Source organism: Pseudophryne corroboree, chromosome 1, assembly GCF_028390025.1.
Source record: "Pseudophryne corroboree isolate aPseCor3 chromosome 1, aPseCor3.hap2, whole genome shotgun sequence".
Classification (NCBI taxonomy): domain Eukaryota; kingdom Metazoa; phylum Chordata; class Amphibia; order Anura; family Myobatrachidae; genus Pseudophryne; species Pseudophryne corroboree.
In genome coordinates, this window is record NC_086444.1 from 285237035 (window position 1) to 285259968 (window position 22934).

Here is a 22934-nt window from a genome sequence, read left to right on the forward strand (position 1 = left end):
CTGTCGCGTCCATAAAGCTCTTCTGGCCGAAATGGACATAGCACTTACCCGTGATGCCAGTGTGCAGATATCCCTCTGTGCATCACGCATATAAAGAAATGCATCCTTTATTTGTTCTAACGACAGTAAAATATTGTCCCTGTCCAGGGTATCAATATTTTCAATCAGGGACTCTGACCAAACTACCCCAGCACTGCACATCCAGGCAGTCGCTATAGCTGGTCGTAGTATAACACCTGCATGTGTGTATATACTTTTTTGGATATTTTCCATCCTCCTATCTGATGGATCTTTAAGTGCGGCCGTCTCAGGAGAGGGTAACGCCACTTGTTTAGATAAGCGTGTTAGCGCCTTGTCCACCCTAGGAGGTGTTTCCCAGCGCTCCCTAACCTCTGGCGGGAAAGGGTATAATGCCAGTAATTTCTTTGAAATTATCAGCTTTTTATCAGGGGCAACCCACGCTTCATTACACACGTCATTTAGTTCTTCTGATTCAGGAAAAACTATAGGTAGTTTTTTCACACCCCACATAATACCCTGTTTAGTGGTACCTGTAGTATCAGCTAAATGTAACGCCTCCTTCATTGCCAAAATCATATAACGTGTGGCCCTACTGGAAAATACGGTTGATTCGTCACCGTCACCACTGGAGTCATCGCCTGTGTCTGGGTCTGTGTCGACCGACTGAGGCAAAGGGCGTTTCACAGCCCCTGACGGTGTTTGAGTCGCCTGGACAGGCACTAATTGATTGTCCGGCCGTCTCATGTCGTCAAACGACTGCTTTAGCGTGTTGACACTATCCCGTAGTTCCATAAATAAAGGCATCCATTCTGGTGTCGACTCCCTAGGGGGTGACATCCTCATATTTGGCAATTGCTCCGCCTCCACGCCAATATCGTCCTCATACATGTCGACACACACGTACCGACACACAGCAGACACACAGGGAATGCTCCTAACGAAGACAGGACCCACTAGCCCTTTGGGGAGACAGAGGGAGAGTTTGCCAGCACACACCAAAAGCGCTATATATATATATATATATCAGGGATAGCCTTATAATAAGTGCTCCCTTATAGCTGCTTTGTTATATCAAAATATCGCCATAAATTTGCCCCCCCTCTCTGTTTTACCCTGTTTCTGTAGTGCAGTGCAGGGGAGAGACTTGGGAGCCGTCCTGACCAGCGGAGCTGTGAGAGGAAATGGCGCCGTGTGCTGAGGAGATAGGCCCCGCCCCTTTTCTGGCGGGCTTGTCTCCCGCTATTTAGAGAAATCAGGCAGGGGTTAAATATCTCCATATAGCCTCTGGGGGCTATATGTGAGGTATTTTTAGCCTTTATATAGGTTACATTTGCCTCCCAGGGCGCCCCCCTCCCAGCGCCCTGCACCCTCAGTGACTGCCGTGTGAAGTGTGCTGAGAGGAAAATGGCGCACAGCTGCAGTGCTGTGCGCTACCTTTAGAAGACTGCAGGAGTCTTCAGCCGCCGATTCTGGACCTCTTCTGACTTCAGCATCTGCAAGGGGGCCGGCGGCGTGGCTCCGGTGACCATCCAGGCTGTACCTGTGATCGTCCCTCTGGAGCTTGATGTCCAGTAGCCAAGAAGCCAATCCATCCTGCACGCAGGTGAGTTGACTCCTTCTCCCCTCAGTCCCTCGCTGCAGTGATCCTGTTGCCAGCAGGAATCACTGTAAAATAAAAAACCTAGCTAAACTTTTTCTAAGCAGCTCTTTAGGAGAGCCACCTAGATTGCACCCTTCTCGGCCGGGCACAAAAATCTAACTGGAGTCTGGAGGAGGGTCATAGGGGGAGGAGCCAGTGCACACCACCTGATCTGGAAAAGCTTTACTTTTTGTGCCCTGTCTCCTGCGGAGCCGCTATTCCCCATGGTCCTTTCAGGAACCCCAGCATCCACTAGGACGATAGAGAAAACAATGTGAGCAATTCAATTGCAGACATCGATGTGTTCTGCCAGCATCCTACGCTTATCACACCTCACAGATTTAAAAGGGGCAACTTTCAATGTTAGCACTCCTGTAACTGGGTGATATCTGCTCAGCTGGGTACTGTGGCAGTGCCACACACCGCTTCCTGCAGAATTTAATTTCTCCCACTGTTTGAGCTTTGCATTACTAAGTAATGATTCACCCATAACCACCTGGCCGTATGCATATCTGAAATACAACAAAAACACCCAGACTCTCTGCTTATAGAGCTGGACAACTTCCACAGAACTAACCTGAGCAAGGAGCTACCTAAGTAGAAACAACAAGTCACATGTCCCACTAGGGAAGGGCGCACTCTTGACCACTGCTACACTACCCTCAAGTCTGCCTTCCGGTCTATCCCACGTGCTGCACTCAGCCTATCTGACCACTGCCTCGTCCACCAACTCCCTACCTATACACAGAAGCGGAGAGCGGTTAAGACTGTCGTCAAGATTATTAAGAAATGGACCAACGAGGCTGAAGATGACACTCCAGGCCTGCGTCGACTGCACGGAAAAGAGGGGGGGGGGGGGGGGGGGGGACTTCGAAGCCTTGGCAACCGACCTGAACGATCTGACTGACACGGTCACATCCCACATCAGATACTGTGAGGACATGTGTGTACCTACCAAGACTTACCAAATTTACAACAAGCAGCCCTGGTACAAAGCCCAGCTCAGGCAACTTCGTCAGGCCAAAGAGGAGGTCTATAGAAGCGGTGACAGAGTACTATACAACCGAATAGGAACTCTGACTAAAGAAGTCAAGCTAGCAAAAAAGCGGTTCACGGACAAGCTGACAAACGCTCTCTCCACCAATGACCCCGTATCTGTACGGAAAGGAATGCAATCCATAACCAACTACAAGAAAACATCGATGTCCACTACCATGCACTAAGACCTAGCAGACGAGCTGAACCACTTATTGCAGGTTCGCATAAAAAGTCCCCTGCGACCCAAACAATCCCCTCTACGATGCCCAGAACACAGACGGACAACTCCAGGCACTGCAAGTCGCCCAAGAAGAGGTGGAGGCACTGTTCAAAAGGGCCAAACCCAGGAATGCTCTGGGTCCTGACGGAGTGTCACCATCTGCCCTTAGAGCATGTGCGAATCAGCTTGCCCCCATATTCACCAAGATCTTCAACAAATCGTTGGAGCTACAGAAAGTCCCTTCCTGCCTCAAAAGATCCACTATCGTCCTGGTCCCCAAGAGACCCTCTATCACGAACCTGAACGACTACAGGCCGATAGCACCGACGTCTGTGGTCATGAAAACGTTCAAGCGTCTGGTTTTGAATCACCTGAAAACTGTGACTGGCCTCCAACAGTTCGACTATCGATCAAATCATTGTGTCGAGGATGCAGTCAACCTGGGCCTGCACTACATACTACAGCACCTAGACATTCCCGGTACCTACGCGAGGGTCCTGTGTAGATTTCAGCTTGGCCTTCAATACAATCGTCCCCAGCATGCTCCACCCCAAATTACTTCGTCTAGGGGTCCCAAAAGCTGCCTGTTCCTTGATAGTAGACTTCCTGACAGATAGGACACAGGTGGTGAAAGCGGGGGAATTCACCTCAAGCGCAGTACATTAGTACAGGGGCCCCTCAGGGCTGTGCCCTCTCACTCCTGCTCTTCTCCCTGTACAGAAATGACTGCACCTCAGAAGCGCAATCAGTAAAGATCATCAAATTTGCCGACAACACCACCGTCATCGGCCTCATCAAGGACGGTGACAAATCGGCCTATAGACGGGAAGTACTAGTACTGATGTCAGGCGCTATCAACAATTATAAATAATGTATAAATAAATAAATAATTCTCTTACAACTCATACAATTTAAATAGCCGCAAACAAGGTAAAATGGCCTGTGGAAGTGGCCAACGTAATTACACCTGATTAAAACCAGGTGTAGCAAAAAAAGATTCTAGTTAACCTCTTGCGCTATTAAATTAAAGGTAACATGACTTGAGAACACTTAATTAATGATTGAAATAGATTTAATATCCGTAAAATAAATTATAAACAATAAACATAAAAATAAATAGTTATGTATGCGCATACACATAAAAAGATAAATACTATACTTTACTAATTAAGCATAAGAGGTGGATCATATAATTAATTGTGACCATATATGACTAATCAATATTCATATGTTGACAGTGTCCTTTATTTGGTATTTTCAACATGAAGCAGTCCCATTAGTTATGCTCATAGAAATGAGATTAGGTGTGTACCAAGTAGGTAAATCGAACCACTATATCAGTTGTAAATGGTCCTTTTATACATGGAGAAATCTCCAAACAGCACGGAGAAGATAAATGTCACCTGGGGTTTGGTGCACAGCAAGCACCTATGTAGAACTCCCGGTTATCACTGTCCGTGAATGGTGTACTCCGTCTTCTGCTGTGTCAGGTTATCACACACACCTTACTTCGCATTAGGGGATGGAGGTTGTATCCGGCTCCCGGAGCTTTGCGCACTGCAGGCGCTGGTAAGATGATTCTGCTCCCGTCCTCAAGCCGCCGCATATAGCGCGTCCTCCCGTCTCCCGCTTATCGGTCTCAGGCAGTGTTGTATATCAATAAGACCTACTGTCAAACGTCCGTTAGGTCACACAGGGCTCCTTCTCTGACGCGTTTCGCTTCTAATTGAAGCTTCCTCATAGAGTAGTACTCTATGAGGAAGCTTCAATTAGAAGCGAAACGCGTCAGAGAAGGAGCCCTGTGTGACCTAACGGACGTTTGACAGTAGGTCTTATTGATATACAACACTGCCTGAGACCGATAAGCGGGAGACGGGAGGACGCGCTATATGCGGCGGCTTGAGGACGGGAGCAGAATCATCTTACCAGCGCCTGCAGTGCGCAAAGCTCCGGGAGCCGGATACAACCTCCATCCCCTAATGCGAAGTAAGGTGTGTGTGATGACCTGACACAGCAGAAGACGGAGTACACCATTCACGGACAGTGATAACCGGGAGTTCTACATAGGTGCTTGCTGTGCACCAAACCCCAGGTGACATTTATCTTCTCCGTGCTGTTTGGAGATTTCTCCATGTATAAAAGGACCATTTACAACTGATATAGTGGTTCGATTTACCTACTTGGTACACACCTAATCTCATTTCTATGAGCATAACTAATGGGACTGCTTCATGTTGAAAATACCAAATAAAGGACACTGTCAACGTATGAATATTGATTAGTCATATATGGTCACAATTAATTATATGATCCCTCTTATGCTTAATTAGTAAAGTATAGTATTTATCTTTTTATGTGTATGCGCATACATAACTATTTATTTTTATGTTTATTGTTTATAATTTATTTTACGGATATTAAATCTATTTCAATCATTAATTAAGTGTTCTCAAGTCATGTTACCTTTAATTTAATAGCGCAAGAGGTTAACTAGAATCTTTTTATAGACGGGAAGTAGACCAGTTGGCCCAGTGGTGCAGCCACAACAACCTTGAGCTCAACCCCCTCAAAACTGTCGACATGATAGTGAACTTCACGAAGAAGTCATCTAGTGCACCTCAGCTAATGATTGCTGACAGTGTGGTATCGCTAGTGGGCTCCTTCAAGTTCCTAGGGACCACAATCTCCCGGAAGTTCAACATCCCACAGAAGCTTCTGCTCCTCTTCTACTCCGCGAATGTGGAGTCGGTACTGTGCTCCTCGATACTGATATGGTGCAGCTCCGCCAGCACGAAGGACAGATGCAGGCTCCAAAAGGTGGTCAGAAGAGAAGATCATCAGGGCCAACCTTCCCATAGTCCAGGACCTGTACCTGTCTAGAGCTAAAAAGCGGGCAACGAAGATAGTAAAAGGACCAGCTGCACCTTGGCTACAGCATGTTTAACTTGCTTCCTTAAAGCAGGCGTTACAGGGCCACACCTGCCGGGTCCACCAGAAGCCTCAAAAGTTTCTTTCCCCAAGCGGTCCGCCTGCTGAACTCCTGAACATTGACCGACTAGATGTACATGTAACTCACTTGCCTTATAGTATATACATATATATACCTATATGTATGACTTTACTTGCCACTCCCCCTCCTACTTATCTGTTACCTACTTGGCTGTTGTATAGCAAACTGAAGACAAATTCCTAGTATTTTTGCAGAATGCCATTCTTAATCGGTATTTTAACTAGACATACAAATGTAATTTGCCCTCAAGAACTACTGCCAATCAGTCTGGACACCACAAATGGCATCCAAATAACAGACTGAAGTGCAGAAAGTAATAGCTAATAAAAAACGGATTGATCAATAAAGGTATGCATAAAAGGAATGGATCCTGCTTAGGGATGGACAATCGGATATCGTTGGTTAGCAACCATCAGTGTTCCTGATCCGATGTAAATACTTTTCTATCGATTGCAGGTTTGCGAAGGTTGCTAACCATTGAATGCAGATTTGTAATGCCCATTCAGTGGCTGCCATCTTTATGTGCCGATTGGTTCTGTGCATAGAATAACTAATGGTTTTTATTTATGCGATTGCTACTTCATTTAATATCAGAAGCTCTGCAACGATATGCTGTCGAGCTTCTCACGTGTATCCCTAATTCTGCTCAAAAATTAGTGGGGGCATTTAAACAATATGGGGACAAACGTGTAGAAGCCCTGATAGATGCTCATTACTATAGACACCCAGCAGGGGGGCGCGCAGAACAATTGAATCACCCCTTATACTGTTTGTTTTTGAATTATTATTAAAAGAGCTAATTTAATGCATGGTGCCCAATATTCTATTGTTTGTATAGCACAGGGGTGGCCAGACTTTTTGAGTCTGTGATCTACTTTGAAAGCTGAAAAGCTCTTGTGATCTATCTAGGTGGGGTGGTATTCATGTGACCGGCGGTCTGCTGACCGACAGTCACATGACCTCCTCCACCATCCCGCCGGCTCAGTATCCCGATGGTCGGCATGCCGACCAACAGGGACTATTTCCACTCGTGGGTGTCCACGACACCCATAGAGTGGGAATAGAACCTGTGGCGATCGCAGGTCGCCACCGAGCCCGCAAGGGGCTTGCGGCACTCGCCCCTCCCCGCCGGGATCCCGGCGACAGTATGCTGTCGGGATCCCGGCGTCGGTAAGCTGACCGGCGGTCAGGAGACCGCCGGTCAGCCATACTACACCCATCTAGGTGGGATAATAGCACGCGCCGCAGGCACGTGCCCAAAAAAGGGCGTCATAACAAAAAAGGGGGTGTGGTATAAATAAAAAAGGGACGTAGCCTTGCTGCAAGGGTGTAATGAAAACATGCATTGGACCCCACAGGTAAAAACCTAAAAAACACATATACACCCACAGTGCCAGACTTGCCCCCACAGTGCCAGATACACAAATGCCCCCACAGTGCAAGATGGCCCCCAGGGTGCCAGATACACATATGCCCACAGTGCCAGATATGCCCCCCACAGTGCCAGATACACAAATGCCCCCACAGTGCCAGATGTTCATATGCCCCCACAGTGCCAGATATGCCCCCACAGTGCCATGTGCCCACAGTGACAGATATGCCCCCATAGTGCTGCTCACAGTTTTGCTGCTGTGGTGAGGAGAGCGCAGCATGCATCTCTCATGCCTGCCGCCCTGCCCCTCATTCTGGTCTCCGGCGGTGACGGCAGTGTGTATATCTCAAATCTGGCGCCGGTCCGCGAGCTCTGATTGGCTAACGAACCAGCGCCTGATTTCCGCCGGAGACCACCAGACTGAGGGGCAGGGCGGCAGAAATGAGAGGTGCGCGCTGCGCTCTCCTCACCTCTGTGGATGGGCTGCGGATCGCAATCGACTGTTTGGCCACCCCTGGTGTAGCGGAATTGACAGAACGTATTATAAAATTGACATTTGAAAGAATAAAAAAATGTTGAAGGTGAAATTAAATCACATTTATAACATGTTTAGGACAAGAAAAGAATAAGAATTTGTTTTAAATGTTTGCCATTTACAATTATTCTATTTTTCTGTTTTAAGTCCAAATAAAGTTTTTATGTTTGGTCTTTAATTACTACCCATCTACGAAATTTATATTTGAACCTCAGTCTTAAATGTGCATTGTTTCACTCCTATCTTATAGTACAGTAAGGCAATTTTCCATATATATTTTTTTTATTATTTAAATTCCTGAATTATCATTCAATGGTTGTGTGGTGTGTCATTAGGTCGACATGAGTTAGGTCAACATACATTGGGTCGACATTAGTTTCACAATATTTTTCATTTTTTAAATCTTTTTCATAGTTAACGATCCAAGTGGACTACAATTGGGAACGATAATCTGTGCCAAGCGCGGCACTGTGGCCGAAGCATGGCGAGCGAAGCGAGCAATGCAAGGGGTCACGATGCACTAATTGGGGTTCCCCGTCACTTTTCGAAGAAAACGACACCAAAAAAAGTTTTAAAAAAAACCCTCATGTCGACCTAATGTACCACACCCATTGTCCAGATGGTGATCTTCATTCACGATGTACTTTTGTACTCGATGTTTCAGATCACTCAGCAGGTCATTTCAGCCATTGCTGCTGCAATTTCTTGATGAAGCTCACTTTCATTTGAACTTTTGTTACTAGGTGGAAAATGAGGCCAGGTCTGCAAACATTGACCAAGAGCCATTAATGAACTGAATGCTGCTATACGCCATGAAAAGACTAAATGGCTAAACCCGTCCACCTCAGGAGGCTGCGAGAAGAAATATCAGCTGGAGACACCCCAAAAAAGGGTGTGAGTTGGGGTGTCATTGCTGCCGTTTAACCACTTAACTGGCATGGTCAGATCACGTGACCATGCCACCGCACAGTGCCCCCCAGTTTTTCACGAGATCCTTTCTGCAGATATTCAAAATAAAATATTTTTAAAAATATGTCAAACTAAATCAAATTAGAAAAATAAATAAATGTAATAAAACCCATCTATGAACAGTTTTAAAGAGAAAAATCAGTTAACTGGTTAAACTCCACAACAATTTGCACCCTTCTCCCAGAATTGAATCCCTTCCATAGTCATTAACATCAAGGGTTTGGTTTCAAGTAATCCAATAATGGTAATGTTAAGGACTATAGGCTTTTCTCTGCTTCGTGCTATTCACGGAGTAGGTTACCATGGAGAGGTTCTTGACTTCTCCAGCAGCAACCCCGTTCCGCAGCTGAATTGCATCACCATACTTTAGTATGGTGAGTGTGATTCACGAAGGCATGGGAAGCTCTGCTTTCTGCTTCCCCATGGAGTTCGGGTTCACCATCTCAGGATAGCGCAACCTGAACTTTGGTTCGGAGACAACCTTCCCTACTCTCTGCCCAGCATCCGTGCTGGCTCTGCATCCCCTGACCTCCTAGAAACCCCTGCGGCCTCCCATGTGGTCAGCTGGCAGCACATACACATATGGACCTGCCTGGAAAACACCTCACTGCTAGACCCCAGGATAGCATAGCTGGAGAGGGGAGTATACATGAATTGCTACTTATTTCAGCTACATATCGCATCTGCTAGATCAGAGGTTCCCAAACTGTGTGCCGTGGCTCCCTGGGGTGCCTCGGGACACTTGCAGGGGTGCCTTGGATTGGTGGTCCAGGACCAATTCAAATTATTCATGGTCAATATAATAGGCAAAACCAGTGCTGGTGGCTGCCAGTCATAAAATATGTGGCCAAACCGAAGCAAATCTTGTCCCTCACCACACAACTGACCCTAAGGATGACATATAAACGCGATCTACTTAATGTAATATTTCTTTCTAAATTTCTCAATAAGAAATTTTTGTCCTAGGGGTGCTGTGAAAAAAAATAAGAATTTACTTACCGATAATTCTATTTCTCGGAGTCCGTAGTGGATGCTGGGGTTCCTGAAAGGACCATGGGGAATAGCGGCTCCGCAGGAGACAGGGCACAAAAAAGTAAAGCTTTACTAGGTCAGGTGGTGTGCACTGGCTCCTCCCCCTATGACCCTCCTCCAGACTCCAGTTAGGTACTGTGCCCGGACGAGCATACACAATAAGGGAGGCATTTTGAATCCCGGGTAAGACTCATACCAGCCACACCAATCACACCGTACAACTTGTGATCTAAACCCAGTTAACAGTATGACAACAGAAAGGGCCTCTTAAGATGGCTCCTTAACAATAACCCGAATTAGTTAACAATAACTATGTACAAGTATTGCAGATAATCCGCACTTGGGATGGGCGCCCAGCATCCACTACGGACTCCGAGAAATAGAATTATCGGTAAGTAAATTCTTATTTTCTCTATCGTCCTAAGTGGATGCTGGGGTTCCTGAAAGGACCATGGGGATTATACCAAAGCTCCCAAACGGGCGGGAGAGTGCGGATGACTCTGCAGCACCGAATGAGAGAACTCCAGGTCCTCCTTTGCCAGGGTATCAAATTTGTAAAATTTTACAAACGTGTTCTCCCCCGACCACGTAGCTGCTCGGCAGAGTTGTAATGCCGAGACCCCTCGGGCAGCCGCCCAAGATGAGCCCACCTTCCTTGTGGAGTGGGCTTTTACAGTTTTAGGCTGTGGCAGGCCTGCCACAGAATGTGCAAGTTGAATTGTGTTACAAATCCAACGAGCAATCGACTGCTTAGAAGCAGGTGCGCCCAACTTGTTGGGTGCATACAATATAAACAGCGAGTCAGATTTTCTGACTCCAGCCGTCCTTGCAATGTATATTTTTAAGGCTCTGACAACGTCCAACAACTTGGAGTCCTCCAAGTCGCTAGTGGCCGCAGGCACCACAATAGGTTGGTTCAGATGAAATGCTGATACCACTTTAGGGAGAAAATGCGGACGAGTCCGCAGTTCTGCCCTATCCGAATGGAAGATTAGATAAGGACTTTTATAAGATAAAGCCGCCAATTCAGATACTCTCCTGGCAGAGGCCAGGGCTAGTAACATAGTCACTTTCAATGTGAGATATTTCAAATCCACCTTTTTCAATGGTTCAAACCAATGGGATTTGAGGAAATCTAAAACTACATTTAGATCCCACGGTGCCACCGGAGGCACCACAGGAGGCTGTATATGCAGTACTCCCTTGACAAAAGTCTGGACCTCAGGGACAGAGGCCAATTCTTTTTGGAAGAATATTGACAGGGCCGAAATTTGAACCTTAATGGATCCCAATTTGAGACCCATAGATAATCCTGATTGCAGGAAATGTAGGAAACGACCCAGTTGGAATTCCTCCGTCGGAACCCTCCGATCCTCGCACCACGCTACATATTTTTGCCAAATGCGGTGATAATGTTTCACGGTGACTTCCTTCCGTGCCTTAATCAAGGTAGGAATGACTTCTTCTGGAATGCCTTTCCCTTTTAGGATCTGGCGTTCAACCGCCATGCCGTCAAACGCAGCCGCGGTAAGTCTTGAAAAAGACAGGGACCCTGCTGTAGCAGGTCCCTTCTCAGAGGTAGAGGCCACGGTTCGTCCGTGAGCATCTCTTGAAGTTCCGGATACCAAGTCCTTCTCGGCCAATCCGGAACCACTAGTATTGTTCTTACTCTTCTTTGCCGTATGATCTTCAATACCTTTGGTATGAGCGGCAGAGGAGGAAACACATACACTGACTGGTACACCCAAGGAGTTACCAGTGCGTCCACAGCTATTGCCTGTGGATCTCTTGACCTGGCGCAATATTTGTCCAGTTTCTTGTTGAGGCGAGACGCCATCATGTCTACAATTTGTCTTTCCCAACGGTCTATTAACATGTTGAAGACTTCTGGATGTAGACCCCACTCTCCCGGATGAAGATTGTGTCTGCTGAGGAAGTCTGCTTCCCAGTTGTCCACGCCCGGGATGAACACTGCTGACAGTGCTATCACGTGATTCTCCGCCCAGCGAAGAATCTTGGCAGCTTCTGCCATTGCACTCCTGCTTCTTGTGCCGCCCTGCCTGTTTACATGGGCGACCGCCGTGATGTTGTCCGACTGAATCAACACCGGCTTTCCTTGCAGGAGAAGTTCCGCCTGGCTTAGAGCATTGTAGATTGCTCTTAGTTCCAGAATGTTTATGTGAAGAGACTTTTCCAGACTCGTCCATACTCCCTGGAAGTTTCTTCCTTGTGTGACTGCTCCCCAGCCTCTCAGGCTGGCGTCCGTGGTCACCAGGATCCAATCCTGAATGCCGAATCTGCGGCCTTCTAATAGGTGAGCCTTCTGCAACCACCACAGAAGTGACACCCTTGTCTTTGGTGACAGGGTTATTCGCAGGTGCATCTGCAGATGCGACCCTGACCATTTGTCCAACAGATCCCTTTGGAATATTCTTGCATGGAATCTGCCGAATGGAATTGCTTCGTAAGAAGCCACCATTTTTCCCAGGACTCTTGTGCATTGATGTACTGACACTTTTCCTGGTTTTAGGAGGTTCCTGACCAGATCGGATAACTCCTTGGCTTTTTCCTCTGGAAGGAAAACCTTTTTCTGAACCGTGTCCAGAATCATTCCTAGGAACAGCAGACGAGTTGTCGGGATTAAATGGGATTTTGGAATATTCAGAATCCACCCGTGTTGTCTTAGCACCTCTTGAGATAGTGCTAAAGCTGTCTCCAGCTGTTCTCTGGACCTTGCCCTTATTAGGAGATCGTCCAAGTATGGGATAACTAATACGCCTTTTCTTCGAAGAAGAATCATCATCTCGGCCATTACCTTGGTAAAGACCCGAGGCGCCGTGGACAATCCGAACGGCAGCGTCTGAAACTGATAGTGACAGTTTTGAACAATGAACCTGAGGTACCCCTGGTGTGCGGGGTAAATCGGAACGTGTAGATACGCATCCTTGATGTCCAAGGATACCATAAAGTCCCCTTCTTCCAGGTTCGCTATCACTGCTCTGAGTGACTCCATCTTGAACTTGAACTTTTTTATGTAGAGGTTCAAGGACTTCAGATTTAGAATAGGCCTTACCGAGCCATCCGGCTTCGGTACCACAAATAGAGTGGAATAATACCCCTTTCCTTGTTGTAATAGGGGTACTTTGACTATCACCTGCTGAGCGTACAGCTTGTGAATGGCTTCCAACACCCTCTCCCTTTCGGAAGAGACGGTTGGTAAGGCAGACTTCAGGAAACGATGAGGAGGATCCGTCTCTAATTCCAACCTGTACCCCTGAGATATTATCTGCAGGATCCAGGGGTCTACCTGCGAGTGAGCCCACTGCGCGCTGTAATTTTTGAGACGGCCCCCCACTGTCCCCGAGTCCGCTTGAGAGGCCCCAGCGTCATGCTGAGGTTTTTGCAGGAGCCGGGGAGGGCTTCTGTTCCTGGGAAGGAGCTGCCTGTTGGTGTCTCTTCCCTCTTCCTCTGCCTCGTGGCAGATACGACAAGCCCTTTGCTCTCTTATTTTTGTAGGAGCGAAAAGGCTGCGGTTGAAAGGTCGGTGCCTTTCTCTGTTGGGGAGTGACTTGAGGTAAAAAAGTGGATTTCCCGGCAGTAGCCGTGGCCACCAAGTCTGATAGACCAACTCCAAATAACTCCTCCCCTTTATACGGCAAAACCTCCATGTGACGTTTTGAATCCGCATCGCCTGTCCACTGTCGTGTCCATAAGGCTCTTCTGGCTGAAATGGACATAGCACTCATCCGAGATGCCAGTGTGCAAATATCCCTCTGTGCATCACGCATATAGATAAATGCATCCTTTATTTGTTCTAACGACAGTAAAACATTGTCCCTATCTAGGGTATCAATATTTTCAATCAGGGATTCTGACCAAACTACTCCAGCACTGCACATCCAGGCAGTTGCTATAGCTGGTCGTAGTATAACACCTGCATGTGTGTATATATTCTTTTGAATAACTTCCATCTTTCTATCTGATGGATCCTTAAGTGCGGCCGTCTCAGGAGAGGGTAACGCCACTTGTTTGGATAAGCGTGTGAGCGCCTTGTCCACCTTAGGGGGTGTTTCCCAGCGCGCCCTAACCTCTGGCGGGAAAGGGTATAATGCCAATAACTTTTTTGAAATTATCAACTTTTTATCAGGAGCAACCCACGCTTCATCACACACGTCATTTAATTCTTCTGATTCAGGAAAAACTGTTTGTAGTTTTTTCACACCATACATAATACCCTGTTTTACGGTATCTGTAGTATCAGCTAAATGTAACGTCTCCTTCATTGCCAAAATCATATAACGTGTGGCCCTACTGGAAAATACGTTTGAATTTCTACCGTCGTCACTGGAATCAGTGCCCGTGTCTGGGTCTGTGTCGACCGACTGAGGCAAAGGGCGTTTTACAGCCCCTGACGGTGTTTGAGGCGCCTGGACAGGCATTAATTGATTGTCCGGCCGCCTCATGTCCTCAACTGACTGTTTAAGGGAAGATAAACCATCACGTAATTCCACAAATAAAGGCATCCATTCTGGTGTCGACCCCCTGGGGGGTGACATCTGCATATTTGGCAATTGCTCCGCCTCCACACCAATATCGTCCTCATACATGTCGACACCACGTACCGACACACACCGCAAACTCACAGGGAATGCTCTAATGAAGACAGGACCCACTAGCCCTTTTGGGGAGACAGAGGGAGAGTCTGCCAGCACACACCACAAAGCGCTATATATACAAGGGATATCCTTATATTAAGTGCTCCCTTATAGCTGCTTTAATATATATATATATAGCCATTAATGTGCCCCCCCTCTCTGTTTTACCCTGTTTCTGTAGTGCAGTGCAGGGGAGAGACCTGGGAGCCGTTCTGACCAGCGGAGCTGTGACAGAAAATGGCGCCGTGTGCTGAGGAGATAGGCCCCGCCCCTTTTTCGGCGGGTTCTTCTCCCGCTATTTTTCCAGTCAGGCAGGGGTTAAATATCTCCATATAGCCCCTATGGGCTATATGTGAGGTATTTTTAGCCTTGTATAAGGTTTATATTTGCCTCTCAGAGCGCCCCCCCCCAGCGCTCTGCACCCTCAGTGACTGCCCAGTGAAGTGTGCTGAGAGGAAAATGGCGCACAGCTGCAGTGCTGTGCGCTACCTTATGAAGACTGAGGAGTCTTCAGCCGCCGGTTTCCGGACCTCTTCACGCTTCAGCATCTGCAAGGGGGTCGGCGGCGCGGCTCCGGGACCGGACTCCACGGCTGGGCCTGTGTTCGATCCCTCTGGAGCTAATGGTGTCCAGTAGCCAAGCAGCAAATCCACTCTGCATGCAGGTGAGTTTACTACTTTCCCCCTAAGTCCCACGTTGCAGTGATCCTGTTGCCAGCAGGACTCACTGTAAAGAAAAAAACCTAAACTAAACTTTCTCTAAGCAGCTCTTTAGGAGAGCCACCTAGATTGCACCCTTCTCGTTCGGGCACAAAATCTAACTGGAGTCTGGAGGAGGGTCATAGGGGGAGGAGCCAGTGCACACCACCTGACCTAGTAAAGCTTTACTTTTTTGTGCCCTGTCTCCTGCGGAGCCGCTATTCCCCATGGTCCTTTCAGGAACCCCAGCATCCACTTAGGACGATAGAGAAATTCTGATATTCTAGGGCGCCGTGATTCAAAAAAGTTTGGAAACCACTGTACTAGATCAAAGTGGCCTGAGCGACCTTTTATGTCAGGGGGAGGAGCCACAACACAAGAGGAGGAGCTAGTCCACCATGATAGTTACTCCACTATCCATGCCACCAACTATTACCTTTAGTAACCCGGAGGCGAGCGAGCCACCGAGCCCAAAAGGGTACATTTCGGGTACCCTGTTCGCCTGTGGCTCCGCCCCTGGTGACATCAGAGGTCCCTTACCCCACTCCGATTTAGAACCAACCATGAATAGATCTCTGGGGCAGATGTATTAACCTGGAGAAGGCATAAGGAAGTGATAAACCAGTGATATGTGCAAGGTGATAAAGACACCAACAATCAGATCCTAACTATTAATTTACATAATGGAGCCGATTGGCTGGTGCCTTTATCACCTTACACATATCACTGGTTTATCACTTCCTTATGCCTTCTCCAGGTTAATACTCTATGGGGTCGATTCTATTCGGCAACTAACGAATAGCGCCGGGAATTAGCTCCCGACGCTATTCAATTCAGCAACTAATTACCTGCAATTGTCGGGAATTCTTCTCTCATCCCCGGGGGATGAGTAGAGAAACCCGACAAAAGTGCTGCCTCGCGGCCGGCGCGAGGCTGATTCTGTCGGGAATCAGCCTCGCGCCGGGGAGTTAAGTCGGAGAATGCCCGTTCTCCCGACAATTCAACCTGTTTTGTCGGCGAGAACGGGCCATCGCCGACGTAACTAGTTGCTGAATTGAATAGCGTCGGGAGCTAATTCCCGGCGCTATTCGTTAGTTGCTGAATAGAATCGACCCCTATGTGTTAAGTACTTTATGTATGAGAATAGAGTACCCCCTTCTTTGAACGATGTGTGCCCTCATTGTGAGCACCACGGCACGTTTGTTGCAAGTTTTGGTGTGCGGCATTGTATGATTGAGATCATATGATAGTCACGCACGCCTTGATGTGTACTTAAAATAAGAATTTACTTACCGATAATTCTATTTCTCGGAGTCCGTAGTGGATGCTGGGGTTCCTGAAAGGACCATGGGGAATAGCGGCTCCGCAGGAGACAGGGCACAAAAAGTAAAGCTTTAGGATCAGGTGGTGTGCACTGGCTCCTCCCCCTATGACCCTCCTCCAAGCCAGTTAGGTACTGTGCCCGGACGAGCGTACACAATAAGGGAGGAATTTTGAATCCCGGGTAAGACTCATACCAGCCACACCAATCACACCGTACAACTTGTGATCTAAACCCAGTTAACAGTATGATAACAGCGGAGCCTCTGAAAAGATGGCTCACAACAATAATAACCCGATTTTTGTAACTATGTACAAGTATTGCAGATAATCCGCACTTGGGATGGGCGCCCAGCATCCACTACGGACTCCGAGAAATAGAATTATCGGTAAGTAAATTCTTATTTTCTCTATCGTCCTAGTGGATGCTGGGGTTCCTGAAAGGACCATGGGGATTATACCAAAGCTCCCAAACGGGCGGGAGAGTGCGGATGACTCTGCAGCACCGAATGAGAGAACTCCAGGTCCTCTTTTGCCAGGATATCAAATTTGTAGAATTTTACAAACGTGTTCTCCCCTGACCACGTAGCTGCTCGGCAGAGTTGTAATGCCGAGACCTCTCGGGCAGCCGCCCAAGATGAGCCCACCTTCCTTGTGGAATGGGCCTTAACCGATTTAGACTGTGGCAGGCCTGCCTCAGAATGTGCAAGTTGAATTGTGTTACAAATCCAACGAGCAATCGACTGCTTAGAAGCAGGCGCACCCAACTTGTTGGGTGCATACAGTATAAACAGCGAGTCAGATTTTCTGACTCCAGCTGTCCTTGAACATATTTTCAGGGCCCTGACAACTTCTAGCAACTTGGAGTCCTCCAAGTCCCTAGTAGGTGCAAGGCACCACAATAAGCTGGTTCAGGTGAAACACTGACACCACCTTAGGGAGAGAACTGGGGACGAGTCCGCAGCTCTGCCCTGTCCGAATGGACAAACAGATATGGGCTTTTTTGAGAAAAAACCACCAATTTGACACTCGCCTGGTCCAGGCCAGGGCCAAGAGCATGGTCACTTTTTATGTGAGATGCTTCAAATCCACATATTTGACTGGTTTTAAACCAATGTGATTTGAGGAATCCCAGAACTACGTTGAGATCCCACAGTGCCACTGGAGGCACAAAAAAGGGGTTTGTATATGCAATACTCCCTTGACAAACTTCTGGACTTCAGGAACTGAAGCCAATTCTTTCTGGAAGAAAATTTACAGGGCCGAATTTGAACCTTAATGGACCCCAATTTGAGGCCCATAGACACTCCTGTTTGCAGGAAATGCAGGAAACGACCGAGTTGAAATTTCTTTGTGGGGCCTTCCTGGCCTCACACCACGCAACATATTTTCGCCACACGTGGTGATAATGTTGTGCGGTCACCTCCTTTCTGGCTTTGACCAGGGTAGGAATGACCTCTTCCGGAATGCCTTTTTTTCCCTTAGGATACGGCTTTCCATCGCCATGCCGACAAACGCAGCTGCGGTAAGTCTTGGAACAGACATGGTACTTGCTGAAGCAAGTCCCTTCTTAGCGGCAGAGGCCATAAGACCTCTGTAAGCATCTCTTGAAGTTCCGGGTACCAAGTCCTTCTTGGCCAATCCGGAGCCATGAGTATAGTTCTTACTCCTCTACGTCTTATAATTCTCAGCACCTTAGGTATGAGAAGCAGAGGAGGGAACACATACACCGACTGGTACACCCACGGTGTTACCAGAACGTCCACATCTATTGCCTGAGGGTCTCTTGACCTGGCGCAATACCTGTCCCGTTTTTTTTTTTTTTTTTTTTTTTTTTGGACGGGACGCCATCATGTCCACCTTTGGTATTTCCCAACGGTTTACAATCATGTGGAAAAAACTTCTCAATGAAGTTTCCACTCTCCCGGGTGGAGGTCGTGCTGAGGAAGTCTGCTTCCCAGTTTCCATTCCCGGGATGAAAAACTGCTGACAGTGTTATCACATGATTTTCCGCCCAGCGAAAAGTCCTTGCAGTTTCTGCCATTGCCCTCCTGCTTCTTGTGTCGCCCTGTCTGTTTACGTGGGCGACTGCCGTGATGTTTTTTTCCCACTGGATCAATACCGGCTGACCTTGAAGCAGAGGTCTTGCTAAGCTTAGAGCATTATAAATTTACCCTTAGCTCCAGTATATTTATGTGGAGAAAAGTCTCCATACTTGATCACACTCCCTGGAAATTTTTCCCTTGTGTGACTGCTCCCCAGCCTCTCAGGCTGGGCTCCGTGGTTACCAGCATCCAATCCTGAATGCCGAATCTGCGGCCCTCTAGAAGATGAGCACTCTATAACCACCACAGGAGAGACACCCTTGTCCTTGGATATTGGGTTATCCGCTGATGCATCTGAAGATGCGATCCGGACCATTTGTCCAGCAGATCCCACTGAAAAGTTCTTACGTGAAATCTGCCGAATGGAATTGCTTCGTAGGAAGCCACCATTTTTACCAGGACCCTTGTGCAATGATGCACTGTTTTTAGGAGGTTCCTGACTTGCTCGGATAACTCCCTGGCTTTCTCTTCCGGGAGAAACACCTTTTTCTGGACTGTGTCCAGAATCATCCCTAGGCACAGCAGACGTGTCGTCGGGATCAGCTGCGATTTTGGAATATTTAGAATCCACCCGTGCTGATTGTAGCAGTATCCGAGATAGTGCTACTCCGACCTCCAACTGTTCCCTGGACTATGCCCCTATCAGGAGATCGTCCAAGTAAGGGATAATTAAGACGCCTTTTCTTCGAAGAAGAATCATCAATTCGGCCATTACCTTGGTAAAGACCCCGGGGTGCCGTGGACAATCCAAACGGCAGCGTCTGAAACTGATAGTGACAGTTCTGCACCACGAACCTGAGGTACCCTTAGTGAGAAGGGCAAATTTGGGACATAGAGGTAAGCATCCCTGATGTCCCGGGACACTATATAGTCCCCTTCTTCCTGGTTCGTTATCACTGCTCTGAGTGACTTCATCTTAATTTGAACCTTTGTAAGTGTTCAAAAAATTTTTTTAGAATAAGTCTCACCTAGCCTTCTGGCTTCAGTACCACAATATAGTGTGGAATAATACCCCTTTTCTGTAGTAGGAGGGGTAATTTAATTATCACCTGCTGGGAATACAGCTTGTGAATTTTTTCCCATACTACCTCCTTGTCGGAGGGAGACTTGGTAAAGCAGACTTCAGGAGCCTGCGAAGGGGAAACGTCTCGACATTCCCATCTGTACCCCCGGGATACTACTTGTAGGATCCAGGGGTCCTGTACGGTCTCAGCGCCATGCTGAGAACTTGTCAGACGCGGTGGAACGCTTCTGTTCCTGGGAATGGGCTGCCTGCTGCAGTCTTCTTCCCTTTCCTCTATCCCTGGGCAGATATGATCTTATAGGGACGAGAGGACTGAGGCTGAAAAGACGGTGTCTTTTTCTGCAGAGATGTGACTTAGGGTAAAAAACGGTGGATTTTCCAGCAGTTGCCGTGACCACCAGGTCCGATGGACCGACCCCAAACAAGTCCTCTTCCTTTATACGGCCATACTGTGCCGTTTGGAATCTGCATCACCTGACCACTGTCGTGTCCATAACATCTTCTGGCAGTTATGGACATCGCGTTTATTCATGATGCCAGAGTGCAAATATCCCTCTGTGCATCTCGCATATATAGAAATGCTCTATAGTCAATAAAATACTGTCCCTGTCAAGGGTATCAATATTTTCAGTCAGGGAATCCGACCAAGCCACCCTAGCTCTGCACATCCAGGCTGAGGCGATCGCTGGCCGCAGTATAACACCAGTATGTGTGTATATACTTTTTATTATATTTTCCAGCCTTGTCAGCTGGTCCTTGAGGACGGCCCTATCTATAGACGGTACCGCCACTTGTTTTGATAAGCGTGTGAGCGCCTTATCCACCTTAAGGGGTGTTTCCCAACGCGCCCTAACTTCTGGCGGGAAAGGGTATACCGCCCATAATTTTCTATCGGGGGGAACCCACGCATCATCACACACTTTATTTAATTTATCTGATTCAGGAAAAACTATGGTAGTTTTTTCACATCCCACATAATACCCTCTTTTGTGGTACTTGTAGTATCAGAAATACGTAACACCTCCTTCATTGCCTTTAACGTGTGGCCCTAATAAGGAATACGTTTGTTTATTCACCGTCGACACTGGATTCAGTGTCCCTGTCTGTGTCTGTGTCGACCGACTAAAGTAAACGGGCGTTTTAAAACCCTTGACGGTGTTTTTGAGACGTCTGGACCGTACTAATTGTTTGTCGGCCGTCTCATGTCGTCAACCGACTTTGCAGCGTGTTGACATTATCACGTAATTTCCTAAATAAGCCATCCATTCCGGTGTCGACTCCCTAGAGAGTGACATCACCATTACAGGCAATTGCTCCGCCTCCTCACCAACATCGTCCTCCTACCTGTCGACACACACGTACCGACACACAGCACACACACAGGGAATGCTCTGATAGAGGACAGGACCCACTAGCCCTTTGGAGAGACAGAGGGAGAGTTTGCCAGCACACACCAAAAACGCTATAATTATATAGGGACAACCTTATATAAGTGTTTTCCCTTATAGCATCTTAATATATATATAAGCATATCGCCAAATTAGTGCCCCCCCTCTCTGTTTTAACCCTGTTTCTGTAGTGCAGTGCAGGGGAGAGCCTGGGAGCCTTCCCTCCAGCCTTTCTGTGAGGGAAAATGGCGCTGTGTGCTGAGGAGATAGGCCCCGCCCCTTTTTCGGCGGCCTCGTCTCCCGCTCTTAACGGATTCTGGCAGGGGTTAAATATCTCCATATAGCCTCCGGAGGCTATATGTGAGGTATTTTTAGCCAAAATAGGTATTCATTTGCCTCCCAGGGCGCCCCCCTCCCAGCGCCCTGCACCCTCAGTGACTGCCATGTGAAGTGTGCTGAGAGGAAAATGGCGCACAGCTGCAGTGCTGTGCGCTACCTTTAGAAGACTGAGGAGTCTTCTGCCGCCGATTCTGGACCTCTTCTTACTTCAGCATCTGCAAGGGGGCCGGCGGCAAGGCTCCGGTGACCATCCAGGCTGTACCTGTGATCGTCCCTCTGGAGCTGATGTCCAGTAGCCAAGAAGCCAATCCATCCTGCACGCAGGTGAGTTCACTTCTTCTCCCCTAAGTCCCTCGTTGCAGTGATCCTGTTGCCAGCAGGACTCACTGTAAAATAAAAAACCTAAGCTAAACTTTCCTAAGCAGCTCTTTAGGAGAGCCACCTAGATTGCACCCTTCTCGGCCGGGCACAAAAATCTAACTGGCTTGGAGGAGGGTCATAGGGGGAGGAGCCAGTGCACACCACCTGATCCTAAAGCTTTACTTTTTGTGCCCTGTCTCCTGCGGAGCCGCTATTCCCCATGGTCCTTTCAGGAACCCCAGCATCCACTAGGACGATAGAGAAAACTGATTTTCTGGTGACACATAGAGCTGCGGGCGGACCCATACACAGTAAGGAGGAGGTGAGTACAGCAGGCAGTGGCACACAGGATCACACACTCTCGCCTCATCCATCACGCACACCGGCTCCGTACCATGGTAGATTTCTGCTGGGACGGGCCTGTACTGTGGTCCCCGGAGCCATGCTTGCCGTTGTACGGTAGTGGTAGCCGCTATCACAGTGCTGTGCAGACAGCAGACTGGGAGCGCGCTTTCCTCCGATTTGGCGCCTCCCGACAACAGCAGCTCACTTCCCGCGAGATGTGTATGACGGGGGCGGCGCAGTACGGCGGTAGCTACTACTGATAAATTTAGCCGCTCTGCACCAAGTGTTGTTGGGCCAGTGGCTGTCCTTCACGGGGTAACCTGTGTCCCCTCTGGTACTATGACCTGGGCACGGAACTGTAATATTATACGGCCTAATCTATCCTCGCGTACAGCGTGTGTATCCGTATCCTGAAACGGGGCCGGGTCACGTGGTGGGTCGCGAGTAACAGGTGTCTCGTGCCTACGCTCTGAACTTCAACTTCGTGACCCGCCTCCGCCCTGCCCTAGTAGTGAGCGGTGTGTCCCCGGTGCTGGTGACCCCCTCAAGTTGCGTCCAGAACATACAGCCGCATTTGTTGTTTTTTCTTTTACAGTAGAAAGCACTTGCTGTATAATGCCTCCTTGGCGTTTTTATCTAAAGGGTAAGGTGGCACGAGGCTGAAGTTAGCTTCAGCCTCGTTAAGGTGGCAGACCCTCCAACATGACCCACCCCACTAGGTACAAAATGCTCTGTTTCTGGATTTCCCTCTTAATTTATGATTTCCATCACCTGTGTTGAACTAGTTAAATGATAAGAAAGCTGTTTCTTCACATGTGATGGCAATAATAAATTAAGAGGGAAGTCCAGAAACAGCGCATTTTG

At 47.9% G+C, this 22934-nt stretch overlaps 1 protein-coding gene across 1 annotated transcript in view; it reads right to left on the bottom strand.

Annotated features, from left to right (window-relative positions):
• RFC5 (replication factor C subunit 5) overlaps positions 1-22528 on the bottom strand; it is a 194267-nt gene extending 171739 nt beyond the window's left edge. The window contains exon 1 of the mRNA XM_063964328.1: positions 22120-22528. Within this exon, the coding sequence (XP_063820398.1) occupies positions 22120-22169 (50 nt within the window). The 5' untranslated portion in view covers positions 22170-22528. The remainder of the gene's footprint in view (positions 1-22119) is intronic.
• Between the last annotated feature and the right edge of the window lie 406 nt (positions 22529-22934).